General features: G+C 46.4%; 1 protein-coding gene across 1 annotated transcript in view; it reads left to right on the forward strand.

Moving 5' to 3' along the window:
• The window catches only part of ALK (ALK receptor tyrosine kinase), a 693,423-nt gene that overhangs the window by 558,481 nt on the left and 115,004 nt on the right, over positions 1–19,938 (forward strand). Inside the window, exon 6 of the mRNA XM_066378600.1 lies at positions 17,126–17,257. Coding sequence (XP_066234697.1) covers positions 17,126–17,257 — 132 coding nt within the window. The remainder of the gene's footprint in view (positions 1–17,125; positions 17,258–19,938) is intronic.

The raw sequence follows: 19,938 nt of genomic DNA on the forward strand, positions 1-19,938 counted from the left end.
TTTGTGTTGTCTTTGCCTGGTTTTGGAATCAGAATTATGCTCGCCTCATAAAAGGAGCTTGGAAGTCTTCCTTCCTCTTGAATTTTTTGAAATAGGTTGAGAAGGATAGGAGTTAGTTCTTCTTTGAATATTTGGTAGAATTCAGTTGTGAAGCCATCAGGCCCTGGACTTTTCTTTGTTGGGAGTTTTTTGATAACTGTTTTGATCTCATTTGGTGTAATCGGTCTGTTTAGGTTTTCTGATTCTTCCAGATTAATTTTTGGAAGATTGTATGTTTCAAGGAATTTGTCCATTTCATCTAGGTTGTCTAGTTTTTTGGCATACAGTTCTTCATAGTATTTTCTTACAATACTTTGTATTTCTGTTGTGTCAGTTGTTATTTCTCCGCTCTCATTTCTAATTTTATTTATTTGAGTCCTCTCTCTCTTTTTCTTGGTGAGTCTAGTTAAAGGTTCATCAATCTTGTTTACCTTTTCAAAGAACCAGCTCCTAGTTTCATTGATCCTCTGTATTGTTTCTTTAGCCTCTATGTCATTTATTTCTGCTCGGATCTTTATTATTTCCTTCCTTCTACTACATTTGGGCTTTACTTGCTGTTCTTTTTCTAGTTCTTTTACATGCAGGGTTAAGTTGTTTATTTGAGCTTTTTCTAGCTTCTTAAAGTGTGCCTGTAGTGCTATGAACTTCCCTCTCAGGACTGCTTTTGCTGTGTCCCATAAATTTTGAGTTGTTGTATGCTCATTGTCATTCGTTTCTGAGAGTTTTTTTTATTTATTCTTTGATCTCATTCTTAATCCATTCGTTATTTAACAACCTGCTATTTAGTTTCCATGTGTTTGAGAATTTTTAAGTTTTTCTGTTGTGGTTCATTTCTAGTTTCATGCCATTGTGATCGGAGAAAGTGTTTGATATGATTTCAATCTTCTTAAATTTGTTGAGACCACTTTTGTGCCCTAACATGTGGTCTATCCTAGAGAATGTACCATGAGCACTTGAAAAGAATGTATATTCTACTGCTTTAGGGTGAAAGGTTCTGAAGATATCTATTAAATCGAGTTGATCTAGTGTGTCCAATAAGTCTGCTGTTTCTTTGTTAATTTTCTTTCTTGAGGATCTATCTAGTGATGTTAGTGGGGTATTGAAATCTCCTACTATTATAGTATTGCTGTTGATCTCGCCCTTTAAATCCATCAAAGTCTGCTTTATATATTTAGGTGTTCCTATATTAGATGCATAGATATTTATAATAGTTATATCTTCCTGTTGGATTACTCTCTTTATCATTATGTAGTGGCCTTCTTTATCTCTTACTATATCCTTTGTTTTAAAGTCCAATTTGTCTGATATAAGTATTGCTACTCCAGCTTTTTTTTCATTTCCATTTGCATGAAATGTTTTTTCCATCCTTTTACCTTCAATCTATGTGTATCTTTTGTTCTAAGGTGTGTCTCTTGTAGACAGCATATGTATAGGTCCTGTTTTCTTATCCACGCAGCTACCCTATGTCTTTTGATTGGGTCATTTAATCCATTTACATTTATGTTTATTATTGATATGTAGTTGTTTATTGCCATTTTATTCTTTAAAGCTGTATTCCTTTTTTGCTATATTCTTTTCCCACTTTGATCTGTTTACAACAGGCCCCTTAACATTTCCTGTAGCATTGGTTTGGTTGTAATGAATTCCTTGAGTTGTTTTTTGTCTGGGAAGCTTTTTATTTCTCCTTCGATTTTAAATTATAGCCTTGCTGGATAAAGTAGTCTTGGTTGTAGGTTTTTGTTCTGCATTACTTTGAATATTTCTTGCCATTTCCTTCTGGCCTCACGTGTTTCTGTTGAGCCCTGGCCGGTTGGCTCAGTGGTAGAGCGTCGGCCTGGCGTGCAGGAGTCCCGGGTTCAATTCCCAGCCAGGGCACAGAGGAGAAGTGCCCATCTGCTTCTCCACCCCTCCCCCTCTCCTTTCTTTCTGTCTCTTTCTTCTCCTCCCGCAGCTGAGGCTCCATTGGAGCAAAGATGGCCCGGGCGCTGAGGATGGCTCTGTGGCCTCTGCCTCAGGTGTTAGAATGGCTCTGGATGCAACAGAGCGATGGCCTAGATGGGCATAGTATCGCCCCCTGGTGGGCATGCCAGGTCGATCCTGGCCGGGCGCATGCGGGAGTCTGTCTGACTGCCTCCCCGTTTCCAGCTTCGGAAAAATGGGGAAAAAAAAGTGTTTTTGTGAGAAGTCAGATGTCATTCTTATGGGGGCTCCTTTGTAGGTGATAGCTTTTTTTTCTCTTGCAGCTTTTAATATTTTCTCTTTATCACTTAGCTTTGGTATTTTAATTATGATGTGTCTTGGTGTAGGTTTCTTTGGGTTTCTCTTTAATGGAGTCCTCTGTGCTTCTTGAACTTGTGAGAGTTTCTCCTGCATTAATTTAGGGAAGTTTTCAGCTATGAAATGATTGAACAAAGTCTCTATCCCTTGTTCTTTTTCTTCTTCTTCAGGAACCCCTATGATGCGGATGTTATTTCTCTTCATATTGTCACAGAGCTCTCTAAGAGTTTCCTCAGACTTTTTGAGTCTCTTTTCTTTTTTCTTCTCTGCTTTCATGCCTTCATTCCAGTTATCCTCCAACTCGCTGATTCGATCCTCAGCTCTATCTATCCTGTTTTTAATTCCTTCCATTATGGTCTTTATTTCTGATATTGTATTTGTCATCTCCGACTGATTTTTTTTTAATACTTGCTATTTCTTTATTTAGGTGTTCATAATGACCATCCATTGTTGTTCTAAGATCCCTAAGCATCCTTACAATCATTATTTTGAACTCCGCACCTGGAAGTTTGATTATTTCCATATCACTCAGTTCATCTCCTGAAGGCTTCTCTTGTGGTTTCATTTGGATTGCACTTTTTTGTCTTCTCATTGTCTGTGTTTGGGTGTTTTGTTTGTAGAGTAGGTTGAGTCTAGGCTTGGTGTTGTCTGCCTCCAATTTTCAGTTGTGTTATTTCTAGGTCTTCTTGGGTTGGTATCAGATGTTATTTGTAATCCACTTTTGGATTTGGGCAGCTTTGAAGTCTTGATTTGTTTGTTTTCTTAACAGGTGGTAGTCTTGTTTACTGATCTCAGCAGGGGGCTTCCTTGAAACTGTATCCAGGAATGCAATGGGTGTAACCTGAGACTCTGAAGGCCTCTTCCACCAACTAATCTCTCTGGGGGCAGGGTGTTTTTCAGCTTCAGTAGAGGGAGGTATATCTCAGATCTCCATGGAGACCTGAGTTACTGCCCCTCCTCCCCACTTCTTGTTTCCAGCTGTGTCTTGTTGCACTGATCGGAGCTGGAGAGTTGTCTGGAGATCTCTGATCCAAAAGCAATTCAGTACTGTTTTTTGGAAGGATCAGTCCCTCCCCCAGCTATGGCTGCCTCCACACAGATGAGTCAGCTTTTTTAGGTCATCTCCTGCATTCCTTAGCCCCTCACAGTCTGTCCCTCTCTCTCTCATTTCCACTTGGGAGATAAACTGGTCTTTTCAACACACATCGCTCCCTGGTCGCCAGGCAAGTGGCTATGAGCAGTATTTTCTGCTCTTTTCCCTGAAGTGAGATCCCCTCTGGGCTCTCAGCCTCACCCCCCACCCTTCTGTTCCTGTAAGCAAGGGAGATTCAGGCGCTCCCTACCAGGTTTGTTGTGGCTTCTTCTTTGATCCTTGGTTTTTGAGAGCTGTTCTTATAGTCCAGAGTTGGGTTTTTACACTGATTTTTCCTAAATTGATTTGTATTCCAGTTTGGTGGTGAGAGCTGAGCATCTGTGCGTCCGCCTACTCCGCTGCCATCTTCAGGTCTCCCACCACAATATTTTTAATCATGGCTGTACCATTTTACATTCCTGCCAACAGTGAATGGGATTCCAATTTGTTTGCTATAGCCCACCAACACTTGTTTTTCCCATGTTCTTATAGTAGCCATTCTAAATCACTTTCTTCCTGCATAAATATGTTCATTCAAAGAATCAGGTAAAAGGTAATAAACACACACAAGGAAAATGGTTGGTACAGAGTAAGTACCCATTGAATATTATTTCTTATAATTTTTATTCATCCTTCCTCCCTGCCTATAATCCAACTTCCTTTTCAATAGGTTTGTACCAATTTTGTGGTTCTGAGAAGGTCAGACCCTGATACGAGAGCCTTAGAAAAGAATTAGAAACTAAAAAATATAAAGACATTCTTGACACCTAGCCAAATCAAGTGACCTGGATCTTTCCCTAGAAGTCTCTGCCTCCTTTCCACATTTCCTTGTCTATCAAACTGAATAACATGGAAGCTCTTCACATTTCCTTTCAGGAAATCCTGCTTCCTCCTGACTCTGACTTCAGGTAGATTGCTTGGGGCCTGGCCTCAGCCTCCCTCCTGGTTTTGAGCCTCAGTGGGCAGTATTTTCTGACAGTCTCCCAGCCTCTCACCACTTACTGAGTTGGCCATCACGTTTCCCTCTGTGTGCGGCTGGCTCCCAGGGGCCGTGCTGGCTGCAGCTCCATTAACCGCCCAGTTAGTGCTCAGCTGTGCGTGTGAGTGTGCAGCCGTCTTCCCAAATGGAGCTGGCAGTGCTGAGCAAGGTCTTTAGAAACAGAGAAGACCACAATCACTGCAGTGAGCCTCTTTTGTGATTGGCTTTTGTATGCACAGATCCCAGCTTTGTACACGTGTGGCCATGGGGATTGGGACAACATGGAAGTCCTCTTCAGTTGCATGCCTTCGTTCTGAAGTACCAATTCTAAATTGTGAATAGTACATAAATCCTGCTTCTGAATTCATTGCCCCAAATAATTTACGAAAGAGATATTTTTTAACTATTCTTTTAACACACTTTTATTGAGATCCCCCTATACGTCAGGCACTGTACTAGGAACTGGAGATCCAGCAGTGAAAACATTGCTTGGGAGGGTGAAAGACTAGCGCCAAACTAACAAGGAAAGTGTCTATTGCCCAAGACTAAGTAGCCAGGAGGAACAACCACCAGGGAACAGAGGTAGGAAGTGTCTGTGCTCTGGGACAGAGGCAGGGAGAGACTGTGGATAAGGTCACCAGGTCACCAGGAAAAGCCGCCCTGAGAAGGTGACATTTCAGTAAAGACAAGCAGGTGAGGGACTGAGACTTGTATGGCTTTGGTGAGATTCTATATGAATGTCAGGTAGCTCATAATAACCAGCTCATTCGCTGGTTCTCAGTGGTTTACGAAGTACTATTCTATAACTATCTCCTTTGACCCAACAATCTCCACAAGATGAGACCTTTGCCTGGCCCAGGAAACAAACTATGAATTATAATATTCAGTTCCCATCTGTTCCCCTGTGCCTGGACGTTGTCTCTGCACCTACCTGGTATAGCATTCCCCTAAGAACACTTGTATCAGCCCTTTGAGGGACAGGTACCCTGTGCAGGACCCCAGGCAGCCTCACTCTCACCCCTTCCCGCCTGCGGTGCTGCTGGCTTCCTCTCCCCAGCCTGAGCTCGGCTGCTGCACACATTTTTCTGGTGCTCCACCAGCTCATGGTCCACCGTCCTCCCTCTCAGTTATTCCTGGCCTTTCTCCTGGTGGGTCCAGCATATTGAGTAAGAGCATGGGCTCCAGAGTCAGGCAGACATAAAATTCTGCCTCTAGGACTTTGGGAATATCTTTATAAATCCTTAGGTCCTAGTGATCTTCTCAATAAAATGGAGACCATTAACAACTATTTCATGTAGTTGCTCTAAGGTCTAAATAAAATAATGCATATAAAGTTTTTAAAATGGTACCTGCAAGATTATAAGTACTCAATAAATGGTGAGGGTGGTCATTATTGTTACGAATTGATACCTGCATCAGTTCCCAATGGCCTCCCTCTCTTCAGCAAGCAGAACCTTCCACCATGGCTACCGTGGGTTGAGTGGAGGCAAGATGACCTCGCAACTGTCTTCAAGGGGCCAGATGCACCCGGCTCCCTTCGGCAGAGGTGCCTCAAGAGGCCACTCTTGTGATTGGTGCCCTGCTGCTACTCCTCCGGTCTGCATGGGCCCTGCAAATCTTGGCCCTCTGTCCCGCACAGCTGTCCCCATCGCATAATCTGTGTGGCCCTCAGTAGTCCCAGCAGTAGCTGTCATTTATTTGTGATTGGCATTAATTCTCCAAGGCATGATCGGAATTGTTCATTGTTTACTGAAAACACAAGAGGAGAAACAGCATATTTTATGGGGCGCTGTGGTGCAGAATGGTTAAATGTCACTGCTTTTCAGGGAGACAAATGGTAAATTGTACACAGAGGTCATTTATAATATTAAAAATAATATTATTGCTCTGTCTTTTCAGCAAAGCAATGAAGATAAATGTCGAGTAGGGAAACCTTGGGAAAAGGATCGTGCAACAAAATAAAGGGCCTGTGGAGGGTACGAAGAAATAAGAAAATTTTTACTTTTTTCAGAGAGCTCAGCCATAGAAATGAAACATATTCAGCTTTCCTACTAATGGCCTGAGGGAATCTCAGTGGTTCTTCGTAAGTTTATGTGGAGACTGACTTTGTCCAGGGCAGTGGGGTTTTGAAGCAAACCCTCACTGGCTCTGTCATGTCGGCGGCCAGCCATGGCTTTGTCTTAGTACCACCCTGATGTCGCCATCGCTCCCACCCTCTCCAAGCCACCAGCCCTCCGTCAGGGTCACCTCCAGCATGTAATTCCCATCACTCACTCCTCCCCATCTCCGACGTTACTGGCCCGTGCGAGCTGCCTTCCTCCCTCACTTGGTCAGTTACAGCCCATGCAAAATGGTTTTTCCACTTCCATCACTCTATCCGATCCATTTTCTCTAAATTGCTCAGAATGATCATTTTTATATAAAAAAAACAACTAATCAGGACCCTGGCTGGTTGGCTCAGTGGTAGAGAGTTGCCTGGCATATGGAAGTCCTGGGTTCGACACAGGAGAAGCGCCCATCTGCTTCTCCACCCTTCCCCCTTTCCTTTTTCTCTATCTCTCTCTTCCCCACCCTCAGTCAAGGCTCCATTGGAGCCAAGTTTGCCCGGGCACTGAGGATGGCTCCATGGCCTCCGTCTCAGGTGTAGAATGGCTCTGGTTACAACGGAGCAATGCCTCAGATGGGCTGAGCATCACCCCCTGGTGGGCATGCTGGGTGGATCCCAGTCAGGTGCATGCGGGAGTCTATCTGCCTCCCCGCTTCTAACTTAGGAAAAATACAAAAACAAACAAACAAAAACTAATTAGCTTGACCTGTGGTAGTGCAGTGGATGAAGCGTTGACCTGGAATGCTGAGGTTGCTGGTTTGAAACCCTGTACTTGTCTGGTCAGGTACATATGGGAGTTGATGCTTCCTGCTCCTCCCCCCTCCTTTCTCTCTCTCTCTCCCTCTCTCTCTCATTCTCACTCCCCTCCCTAAAATGAATAAATTTATTTTTAAAATTTTGAAAAATCTAATTAAATAGTTTTCAGTCTCTTATCTAAACTCCTTCAGCAAAACCCACACCCCTTACAACCCACACCCCTTACTGCAGCCTGCAAGGTCCTGTCTGATTGGGCCTCTGCCCCCCACCTCCTCTCCCAGTCCTCGTGACCATTTGTGGCCCTCTTGAGCCACACTGGTCTTTGCTATGTTTCTAGATCTTTAGTGTTTTTCCACTACCCGAGTGCTATAATTCCTGCTTCTCCATAGCCTCTTTGCATGGTTAACTATCTCTTATTCTTCAGTATCCACTCAAATATCACCTTCCTGGAGGAAACTCAGGTTGCCTAGCTATCAAACTAGTTGCCCATGGTACCCTCTGTTCACTACCTTAACCCCAATGCCAGGCTCTTAGGAGAAGCTCTGAACATAGTTGTGTAGTAATCCAAAAAGTAAATGGTATGGGGGTGGGGGCATGGGAGGGGGTGCAATTTCTATGGTATAAGCTAGACTCTAGGAATTAGCAATTCCTTTGAGGAATTAGCAATTTCCAGAATGCAATGAAATTCCACCTCACCCCATTTGTCTACGTAAACATGGTGATATATTTTGCACTCCTTTGCCGTACATTCATTAGTGCTCACTGCATGCCCGACACTCTACAAGAGGTAAAGTAAGATGGACCACCTGCCTCAAAGAATTTAGCATTTCATGGGAGAAGCTAGCAGTGCAGACTCATCATGCAATAGGGTGAGGTGTGTGCACAGTTAAAAATGTGTAATGATTACCAGAGCACCCCAGAGGAAGTCAGTCACATGTTTTCCTTAAAGGAAAAAGAACAAGCCATTGGGGAAAGTGACAGCTGGGTTAGGAGGAATTGTTCAAATGGAGAAGATGGTTGTAGACAAAGATTATAAGTACTCAATAAATGGTGAGTACACCATTGTGTACTCAGGTTACACAAAGGCAGTTGTGATTGCTGCATGTGCATGACACTGCAAGTCACGGTGTTTACCTAAAGATGCAAAGACACTGAGCAAGTGGCGCTGGGCCAGCAGGCTGTGCTGGGGCAGAGCCTCGATGGGGCTGGAGTGCTGTGGACACCAGCACAGGCGTATGGTCAGATTAGCACCTCGGAGTTGGGCTCAGAGAGCTAACTCTGCTTGTGGGGTGACTCCAGGGACAATCTTGAAAACTCATCATTGCAACTTACTTTTCATAGCTATTCTTGCATTGAAAATTATTATTGGATTTGTTTCTATCATCATTTTGCCGATAGGTATGGCCCCGTAGATGGTCACCCGTACTCTGGGATGTGAGGGATTCCGAAAGGTGCTGTCTGTCCCTAAGATCTGGCTTGTCTAACCCCCTTATTGATCCCTTTCAGCAACCCTCCATGGCACATGCTTCCAAACCTCTTGGGGTACTATATAAAATTAGCTCATAGGCACCCCACATACCATTTATATATATACTTTTATTGAATCCTCACCAAAAATCCTATAAATTAGACAGCATCCATGATTTACAGAAGGGAAGAACCTCATGAACTGTCACCGTCCACACCGCTAGCTAGTAGAAGAGGGGGCTGGAACCGGGTAATATTTTCCCTACACCTTAGGGGGCACATCAATACAAACTAAACAAAGCAATAGCGTGGGCCGCTGAAGGAAGAACAGATGCGGAATCTGGGTGTGAAAGGAACCCTGCCGACCCTGGACCCAGGAGGGGGTGGTCCCAGGGAGGGTGCTTGGGGGCCGGGAAGCTTGAGATTCTTCCAAGGGAAGGAGAAACTGAAAGCCCATTCATTACTCTAATGCTGGAAGTGTCCAGACTTCGGTGTACCCAGTTGTCATGCAAGGAGTTTGTAGAACATGCTGGTCCCAGGGTTCCACCCCCAGATGTTCTGACTGGAGGTCTGCAGGGGCCCAGAAAGCAGCGTGGTTAACAAGTTCCTGTGTGCCTTTGTTGCAGAGGGTCTGTGGACACCCCCCCAACGCAGTAGCCTAAGCCCGTGGTGAGTGTGGCTCTAGAGGTTCCACAAATGGGGGAGCTGAGCCAGAAGAGAAGTGCCTTGCTCATGGCCCAGAGGCTTGTAAGCAGAGCTAGGCCTCCATCCAGCCCTCTCCGTTCCCCACCCGTGCTTTCTGGCCCAGCCCACCGTCGGCCTCCACGGCTAGCCCTCTCCTCGCCCATTTACATTTTGAGTAGGAACCCAAGATGCCAGTTCTTTAATGAGGCTGTCCACACAACAATTTATGAGGCCCAAAGCCCTCGGCAAGACTGGTCTCTGCCAGGCTTAATTTACACAGTTCGCAGGCCTTCCATTACCGTCGGCACGGTAGTCACAGCTGTTAGCCTGTGCATGCTGTGTGACTGCATCCTCATCGTGTCACCATCCATTCCCATGTTTCTGGGCTTGTTTACCCTTCAGTACCTGATTCTCCTCATCCTGGGAATCAGTGAGTTTCTCCCGGAGGGAACGTGGCCCAGCCCACTCCTGACCTTCTTGTCCTCTAGAAGCCAGGCTCCTCCCACACGTCACACCCCCTTGTCTCTAATGTAATAGTGAGACACCCCCCTCACGGAAGCAGCATTCAATTTTCCCCCTTTAACGAGTGTCATTGCTTAGGCAACAGCAAGCATGTGGGAGATAGTCCAAAAGCTGATACAAATGTGCCTTTTTAAATGCCACATAAATCACCTTAATTAAAAATTAATTAAGTGACCTAAAATTTGACATTCATTTAAAAAAGAAATTTGAGTAAGGAGAGTTGTGTATATTTTTGTAGCATCACATCTCCAAGACATGATTGAAGGAGGGGAGTGTGTTGGGTTTCTGCTTTGAATGCACAATTAGGGAAAAGGAATCATTCCCAACGGGTGAACCCAATAAGTCACTCATGATGTGGAACAGCGGTTCGTGTAACCTGACCTGGGCCACACGTGTCTCAGATGCAAATATGAACTGATCTGTGCTGCACTGGAGAGTAGATAAATGGGCAAACAAATGTGGCATGTTGTTTCAGGAGACACGGTCCAGGACACAAGTGACAGATGACTAGGATGGGAGAAGCTAACGTGAAGCAACGAAAGGCAGCTTGCTGGGCAAGAGGCTCGCTAAAGATGCATGGGAGGGAAGAAGGCTTCAGGGAGAGTCATTAAATAGTCTGCATTAATAAGGGTGGCACTAACTATATCAAATCAGCCTTACAGACACACAGCCACCAACAGCCATTGCCCAGAACCCCAGAATCCAGATGTTGCAGATGGATGGTGGTCTTAAAGGTTGGGTCTGAGGCTCCACCCTCATTGTACTGAGGACAGTAGAGGTAAAGGAGGTAACCAAGACACATAAGTGCTCACGGGCAGATCTTCCAGCCCTCCGAGGAAGTGGTTCTCAACCCGATGCCCATGGGAATCACTCAGGTAGCTTCTAAAACCACCAATGCTGAGAGCCTGTCCTTCTACTGATTTCATTGGTCCAAGTGGAGCCTGAAGACCAACCGTATTTCGAACTTCCCAAGTGATTCGCATGGGCACTCAGGGCGCTGCTCCAAAGGCTGACCTGATCCGAGCCGTGGAGAGGAGCTCCGCCTAGACCGTCTGACCAGGTGCTGGGCCTGCCCCTGTGGCTTACTCGCTGTGAGACCACAAGCAAAGCACCGTCCGAGAAACACTGCATTTTGTAGTGCCTTACTGCTTAGAAAGCATTTCTCTGTACATTATTTAGTCTCCCGAATCCTTGATCTTCCAATTAATCAAATGGGAATAATAATAATTGTTCTACCATTTTTTATGAGGTTCAAACAAGGAAGGATTAGGAAAGCACACTGTAAGCTACGAAGGTGCTATGCAGAGGTAAAGAACAGTGATAAGTTTCTGCCCCCAGTGACTTACATCATCATTCTGGGAAGGACTACTATTTAAAAGATAGTAAATAAATTCCCACAGAGAAGACTCTTACTAACAAAAGATCCCTCTGCACCAACTCCCCCCAGAGTGGCTGAATCTCAGATATCCCTAAGCTTTCTGTGATTAGGACATTTGGTGTTTCATGGTCGCCAGGATCCCTGGCACCTATGGGTGGAAAGCATCAAGAAGTGCCAGCAGGAAGATCTGTTGCCGCTGAGGCAGGATATGACCACCCCGGGCCTCAGGTTATCACAGTCTATAAGCCAGAATGATCATTTTACAATCACAGAGAGGATGCTGTTTAAGAAACTCAGGCTCTTGATTAAAACCATCACCAAGGGTACTTCCTTCCTTGGAATTTATGGGACCCATAAAAAAAGAACTTGAGAAGACAGAGAGGTTGTTTTTTGTTGTGCCTCATTAGTTTTGAATTTGGGCTGGCAGTAGAGATCAGAGTGCCAGGCATACATCTGATTGAATCTCTCACCAGCATGAAGTTTCCCATGGTATGGAGCAGGGGTCCCCAAACTACGGCCCGCGGGCTGCATGCGGCCCCCTGAGGCCATTTATCCGGCCTTCGCTGCACTTCCAGAAGGGGCGCCTCTTTCATTGGTGGTCAGTGAGAGGAGCATAGTTCCCATTGAAATACTGGTCAGTTTGTTGATTTAAATTTACTTGTTCTTTATTTTAAATATTGTATTTGTTCCCGTTTTGTTTTTTTACTTTAAAATAAGATATGTGCAGTGTGCATAGGGATTTGTTCATAGTTTTTTTTTATAGCCTGGCCCTCCAGTGGTCTGAGGAACAGTGAACTGGCCCCCTGTGTAAAAAGTTTGGGGACCCCTGGTATGGAAGAAGCACTACCAGGCAGCCGCGTCTCCAGCTGGGGGAGGGGGTGGGGACGACTTGTAGAAGCAGAATTGATGGAGACAGCTCTCTGGGCTGAGGCTGGGCTTCATCTGAGAAAGGAGAGGTTTGGAGAAAAAGTCTGGGGCATCCAGAGAGTGAGGGCAGCCCTCCCTTCCCACCACTGGCCCTCTCCTTTGTCAAGGGTAGGGGGGAAGGGTGGGATGCCAACCTCCTGCCCTTCTGTACTCACAGTCACTGCTCCTGAAGACACCCGTCACCCGGGCATTGCCCCCTCCTAAACAGACACAGCACAGAGGATAGAGAACAAGATGTCAAAAATGTTAGTTGTCACCAGTCCCTCACCAAACCGTGTAACCACGCTCTGCCTTTGTATTCTCAACGATAGAGCAGGTATAATAAAACTTTCCACATATAATACATTGATAGTTCAGTTCCCAAATGTTAGGGTGCGGAGATCTCTATACAGGATATTGTTGCAGACTCATGAGGGTAAGACTTGATACCTCCCTTCCCATCCACCGCGATTAATGCAAGAAGTACTGAGCGATAGGAGTCCAAGGGAAAGGATGCTTAGTGGAGGAGAGAATGGGAGAATCCACAAAAATGTCAGAGATGAAAGGGCGAGGTCCCGTTCCCCATTCCTGACAGATAAGATGAGGGAGGGTGGCCCGCACACAACCAGTATTGTGTGGGACAAACTCTCTAAGCATACATGCAGAAACAAGAAACCACCAAGGAAAATATGGATAGATTTGTATTATGTACAGACTCAAAACTCCTGCATAGCAAGATACCTTGTAAACAACGAAAGTACGTATAAAATACTGGGAGAAATTGTCAACTATATAATAAATAGTTTCGCATCCTTATTCACAATCTCATACAATTCTGCATGGAAAACTGAAGAACCTAATGGTAAATTGGCAGGTGGAAGTCGACAATGTAAAAGTAAAATAAAGCTAACAACGTGTGAAAAAAAAATATTCAGCCTCACTAACTACCAAAGAAATACAAAATAAAACAGCAGGGAAATAGCATTGGTGAAAAATAAAAATCATGATAATATTCAGGGTTGGCCAGGATGGGGTAAAGAGGGCGTGCGTGTATGAACACAGCCGGAGAGAGTGTAAATTGGATTAACTTCTAGAAAGCAATTTGGCGGTGTGTATCAAGGGCCTTTAAAATGTTTGCACCCTTTGATTCGGTAATTCCACTTCTGGGAATCTATCCGATGAAGATCATCTGAAATGCAGGCAAAGGTTTATGTTCAAAAATATTCTTCAAAGAGTTATTATAAGTAGTCAAACAATCAGTCATTGACTACTGTTTAAATAAATGGTGGTACATATTGCCAAGTATTGTAGCCATGAAAAGGTATTCTTCTGGAGAGTCTTTGGAAAAGTTCATGGTATTATTTAATTCTTTTTAAGGCATATATACCTATGGCACAACTACACACACTTTAAAAGAATAGACAAAAAATAAATTCGGAGATGTTAAAAATGATGGCCTCTGGGTAGTGAGATTCTGGGCATTGCTTTTGTTTATGTTTACCTGTTTCCCACTTTATACAATAGGCATATGTTTCTAAAAATGAAGGAAAGTAAAAGAAACTGTAAGACACATTCAGGGAATGACAAGTCATTAGTGTATGAAACATGCACATGTCATGAAAACACACAATGAGAAACAGGCCTAATCATAAGGAGTGAATAAAACACAACACGGCTTTACATGCATGGCACAGGCTGAGGAAAACAACAAGATTTTTTTATTTTGCTTATACTTTCTTCATTAGGGTTGGGAGCAAGGGTAATAAAGTCTTACTTATATATAAGGGTCCAATATAAGACATAATTTTTGAAAACTAAAAATCATCAAGTAACTGTGAAGACTGTTTCTTTCCTAAACACCTTTACCTTGTAAGGGGCAGAGAGGACAGGCAGTGTCACTAGGCAGGTGGGCCCACAGCTGAAGTGGACACACCAGTCGGGTCCTCACAGGGGCACCCAGCTGGAGGCCACCTGCCTGCCACTGTGCCTCACCCTCACTTAAATCAGCAACTTCCCCTTAGTAAGTGAAAATAGCAGAGTGGCCCTGTCCTCGTAGTTAGGAGGTGCAAGTGAGCAGGCAAGCAAAGCGCTGGCCCTGTGCTGGGCGGGGAGCAGGTGCACTCTATGATGCCAGTTACCCTTGCTGAGACCTTGATTCCTGCTTCAAAGCCCGCAGCCGCTCCGGAGAGCCCCGCGGCCTCCCTTCGGGGAGGGACGCCCCGCTGCAGGGAAGACTGAACCTTCCAGGGACCAACAGCAGCTCCGTAGAAGCATTTTACTTCCCAGCTCCCCAGGGGACGGGACTGACCAGCTGTGCATTTCCCTGCATTTGGAATTTAGAACGATTTGGAGCAAACACTGGCTTAGCCTGTCTTGAGGCACAGGGACAGATAGGGGTGGCCTTTTCCCTTCTGTGTGAGGAAGAAAGGGGCAGAGGTGACCAGTCCGGGGAGCCACAGAGGTCTAGTCACACAAGTTAAGGACCAGAGTTGATCTGAAGCTATGCCGGGTTTCAGGTGACCAGGTCCTCGCTGGCTGACAGCAGCTGGAGCCAGGTTAGGTGGTGTGTTCCTATCCTGTGGCTCTTGTAACAAGCCTGTGGCGCAGAACAACACAAATGCATTCTCTCAGAGCGCTGTGCCGTTCTGAGGGCAGAAGTCTGAGGCAGTCTCACTGGGCACAAGCCACGCCCACAGAGCCGGCCCTCTCGGAGGCCCTATGGGGTGGGGGTGGGGGTCCGCATCCTCACCCTCCACGGCTCCCAGTGGCCACAGCCTTACTAGGCTTATGACTCCAAACACTCGCTGCCATCTTCACAGCCCCTGCTTCTCACTTTGACTTTCTTACTGATTTCTTTAAGGACTTTGTGATTACACCTGGATAATCCAGAATAACCTCCCCTATCTAAAGATCCTTAATTTAGTCATATTAGTGAAGTCTCTTTTACCTCATGAAGTAACGTATTTGCAGGTTTGAGGGATGGGGATGTGGGTTCATTGTTCAGCCAGCCACAGGTAGGTAACCCAAGGTGCGGGCTTCCTGTGCCCCCTCGTAGGGGCCAGGCAGTGGCTGGGCCGGGGTGGGGGCACACATGGAGACTCACACAGCTTGGTGAGAAGGTGGAAACACACTCCTGAGCTGGTTCCAGAGTCAGGCTGCCTGGCACTGATGCACAGGGTTCGTGGGGAGAGACAGACAGGTGAGACATGGAAGGAACTGTGGACTCAGATCTCAAAGGACCTTGGGGCGCTGCGTTAAGCATATGGGTGTGATTCCCTGTGGAGAACAAGGCTGTTTTCCATATCTGGGGTTTATGGAGAATGCCCAGCCAGGCAGGAGGCCTGGCGACAAGGCCCTCGGCCACCTGCTGACAAAATGAGCCTTGTCTGGACTAGCCTGGAAGAGGGGCACATGGCCACCCCCAGCGCTCCCTTCCGTGAGATGGAGAGAGTGGCTTTGCAGTTGGACACATGGGACCTGGATCCCATTTACCAGCTGACCTCAGGTCACTCACTGAAGCTCTGTGACTCAGTGTCCCACTTAGGAAATGGACACTGCTAAGACTTGCCTCACTTCTTCACAGAGCCAGATGTGCTGAGGCACACAGGGGGATCCTAGGCGTAAACTGGTGGACTTGGTGAGTTTCCACGCTATTGGGAACAATCCAACAAACCGGAAAATCATGGAATTTTAGGTATTAAAAGTCATCTAACCCGGAGAGTCCCACATCACAACCAGCTGGGCGATTTTATTAAAATAAAATTTAATAAAGACCAGTCTAATATCGCAGCCAGGGTTGGAGCCCCCCCTGCCCACACACACACACACACGAGGCTCAGAGAAGCTGCAGGGCTTGGCCAGGGGCAGTCCTGGTTCATTCTCGCCACCCCCACCTGGGCACTGGGGTGATGGGTGGGGTGGGGAGACTCTTGAGCCACCAGCCGCCACGGGGGTGGAGCTGGGCAAGAGGACAGAGCGCCAGGCAGCCAGACTTGGGGTGGGCCATTCCTGCTCATTCCCACAAGGGCTCCCCCATTCCACACCGACTGGTGACAGGGACAGGTGATGCCATCAGAAGCACCAGCCAGGCCCTTGTTGGGTGGTCCCAGGCAAAGTACCCATTGAGTAGGGCACGCCAGGCCAGGTCAGTCTACTCTTCCCTGAAGCCTGGCTCTCTTGGGTCACAGGTTAATTATCATAATGTATTGTTCTTCATACAGAAACAAATAACTGCGAACATGTTCATTATAAACTGCCCCCTCTCCCATCCTCTACTGGATAATACAATTTATCTAGAATTTCAGAACTGCACTAGACTTTAGAAATATGGTCAAAACTCCTTCTTTTGTAAATGAAGAGATGGGGGCCAGACAGAGAAGGGATGAGGTCAGCATCACACAGCCAGTCATGGAGGAGCCGGCCCAGCGCCCGGGCCTCACCGTGGTCTTGTATTCCACAACCAAGAGCACTGCATGCTTCTGGAGTCACTGGTGGTGGAATCTAGGGTCAAGAACACAGGGACATACGCTGGACCACATATTTCCCTTGATACCCCAAATTTGATCTTGAAGGTAGAGTTATCTGAGTGCAGATGAGGCCCCACCAACAGGCTGCCGACCTGGCAAATAAAGCCATGGATTTGAGGACCCCAGACTGTTGGGGGGACATGGACCAAACTTCGGCCACTCTACTACTTCCCGTCACTAGAAAAGGAGATCCCCAGGGGGCTGGGGGTGGTTAGTGTTTAGACTTCCTCTCGGTGTCCTGGTGTGGCCCTGGGTGTGGCCACGTTGAGATGCTGGTGTCTTAGGCTATTGGGATGTGAACATCAGGGCCACCGAAACTGACCAGGGGTATGTGTCTCTGTGTGCTCTCCAGGAACATCCCCGGGCTCAAAGATGGCCCTGCAGAGTTCCTTCACTTGCTGGAACGGGACGGTCCTCCAGCTCGGGCAGGCCTGCGACTTCCACCGGGACTGCGCCCAGGGAGAAGACGAGGGCCAGCTGTGCAGTGAGTAGCTGGGGCTGCCCCCACCTCACCCGAACCCATGCTCACCTCCCTCTCCTGCCCCCCTCGCCCCATGCTCTGGGATTTGGACAGCCTTCCTTACATCCAGTGCCACGTGTGTCTCTTCTCAGTGGCAACTTCCAAAAGCTGTACAGTCTTCAAGAGACAGAGCTAAGATCTGTGGTCTGGAAATAGCATATAAGTTAAGAACCAAACAAGATCTTATAAGCTACGCTGTCAGCCTGCTCATGCACAGGGAAAATGTTCAGGCCACAGCCCAGCTCTGTAACAGGACCTTAGAGCCCTCCATGACCAGACTTCCCTCACTTCTCCATCCTTATCTCTCATCACCCACCTGCCTCTCTCATCCTTCCAATCCTTTGTGGACCCCGGCTCCAGCCGTATCAGACCGCTTCTTAGCTCCCTCGTGCCTCTGTGCCTTTGTCTATGTGGCAGTCCTTGCCCGGGATGCCCGTCCCTTCTCAAGTCACATCCGTCTCAAGACTCGCCTCGAGAGTGGACTCTTCTGGGAAGCCTCCTCTGACCATCCCCCACAAGCCGCTTCTTCTCTCTCTGGACCTCCTCCTCCAGTTCAGTGTATTCTCCATCCACCATAACGTGCATTATTTTATACAGCTTTGTTTGAGAAATCGTTCACATGCCATACAATTCACCCACTTAGAGTATACAATTCAGTGTTTTTAGCATAGTCACAAGGTTGTTCAACCATCACCACAATCTAGTTTCAGGACATTTTTATCACTCCACTAAGAAACCCCTAGAAATCTTTCCTTACTTTTCTCCATCTATGCCCCCTCTATGGGCCCTCAGTAACCACTAATCTACCTCCGTTTCTATAGATTTGCCAATTCTGGCCATTTCATATAAACAGAATCATATAATATGTGGTCTTTTGTGATTAACTTCTTCCAATTAGCATAATGTTTCCCAGGGCCAAACATGTTTCTGCTTGTATTGTCCTTCACGTATTTTCATTGCTGAATTATATTTCACTGTATAGATATACCACATTTTGTTCATCCTTTCATCAATTGATGCGTATTTGGGTTGTTTCCACTTTGGGGCTATCATGAATAATGTTGCTGTGAACATTTGTGTGTAAGTGTTTGTGTGGGCAGATGTTTTTATTTCTCTTGGGTATATATATATATATATAGGGGTAGAATATATATATAGGGGTAGAATTGCTGGGTCACATGGTAACTCTATATTTAACAGTTTGAGGAACTGCCAAGCTGTTTTCCAAAGTGGCTGCACCATCTTACATTCCCACCAGTACTGTATCATGGTTCTAACTTCTCCACATTTTTGCCAACGTTTATTGTTATCTGCCTTACTGTTTTAGCTATCTGAGTGGGTGCGCATGGATTACATTTCATGAAAGTGGTTTCCATGTTTCTCTTCTTCTCTGTGAGCAGGTTGAGTATGGTACCCTTCCCTATTCTGATATCTCAAGTGATTCCTGGCACACCTGACTCTCTATTGATTAAAATGAATAAATGAGTTGGGGAGACTTGGGCTTCACAGAGGAAAACAAGTTTCCTCTGAGGTCTCCCTGCCCTTCAGCAGCAGAGTGAGACTCCCAGCCCAGTGCTCACTCCATCTACTTCAATACAGTGTCGTCAGTAGCTGTTTGACTAGAAGTAAACACTCTAGAGGTTTTTACATCTTTTCCAGGATGTGAGCTCAGAACACATATAATGTGAGCTTGACAATGTGCTAGATCCCGGAGCAGAGAGGAGTAACACAGCACGTGCCCCTGAAGCGCTGAAAACCCAGCGCGGGGCAGGACGGGAAACCACAGCACTGCGGCTGGAAGGATGCCACGGACGTGCGTCTGGGCGCTGTGGTCCAGACACGGCAGCAAACGCCTCGCCCATTCCCTACCAGCCCCAAGACACTGGCCTGCAAATCGCTTTAAAAAGTTAACAGTTTCCCAGGTCATCTGGAGGACAGATTTTCCCTTGGGAGAAAAACGGTTTTATTTATTCTCTTTTAAATGAACTATAAAGAAATCCATTTTTCAACTTGAAAACTACCTTTTATGCAAAATATTCCAGTGAAGTTTTCCAATAATCATGGAATTGTGGTTGTTTAGAGAAAACCCAGTAAAGGGCGACAGGTAAGAGCTTCGCTGGTCCCACACTGGCTCCAGCCCTTCCCACGGAGCTCTCACTGGATGCACGGACCACAGTGAAACCGGCCCCCACTCGGCCCCGGCAGACGCCCATGCCCCTCTCTTGCATTATTTGTCTTGGCAGTGTTTCCAGCAGTGCCTCTGAGCCGTGTGATTTTGCTTTTGCCTTTTTAAAGGTTTTTGATACCAACTCCCCAGCAGGGACATGGGTCAGGCAGGCTGTGCCCTGATTTACAGTTGGGAAAATGAAAGCACAGAGAAGGTAATTGATTTGTTCGGGTCACACAGCACGCCAGGGAGGGAGCCATGATTAGAGCACTGAGCCTGCGGGATCCAGCCCAGTACTGTGAGCTCAGGGCATTTTCCCACCACTCTGGGACTTGCCATTAACGTGCTTCCAGGACCAACTCCAAGCTTGAGGGCAGCCCGGCTCCAGTCGGAGGGCAGGCGCCTGGGGCCTTGTGGCCTTTTCAGCCACACTTGAACAGCTGCTCTGACCAGCTGTCAGAATGACAGCTCCACCCTG

The sequence above is a fragment of the Saccopteryx leptura genome, chromosome 3, assembly GCF_036850995.1.
Source record: "Saccopteryx leptura isolate mSacLep1 chromosome 3, mSacLep1_pri_phased_curated, whole genome shotgun sequence".
Lineage (NCBI taxonomy): Eukaryota > Metazoa > Chordata > Mammalia > Chiroptera > Emballonuridae > Saccopteryx > Saccopteryx leptura.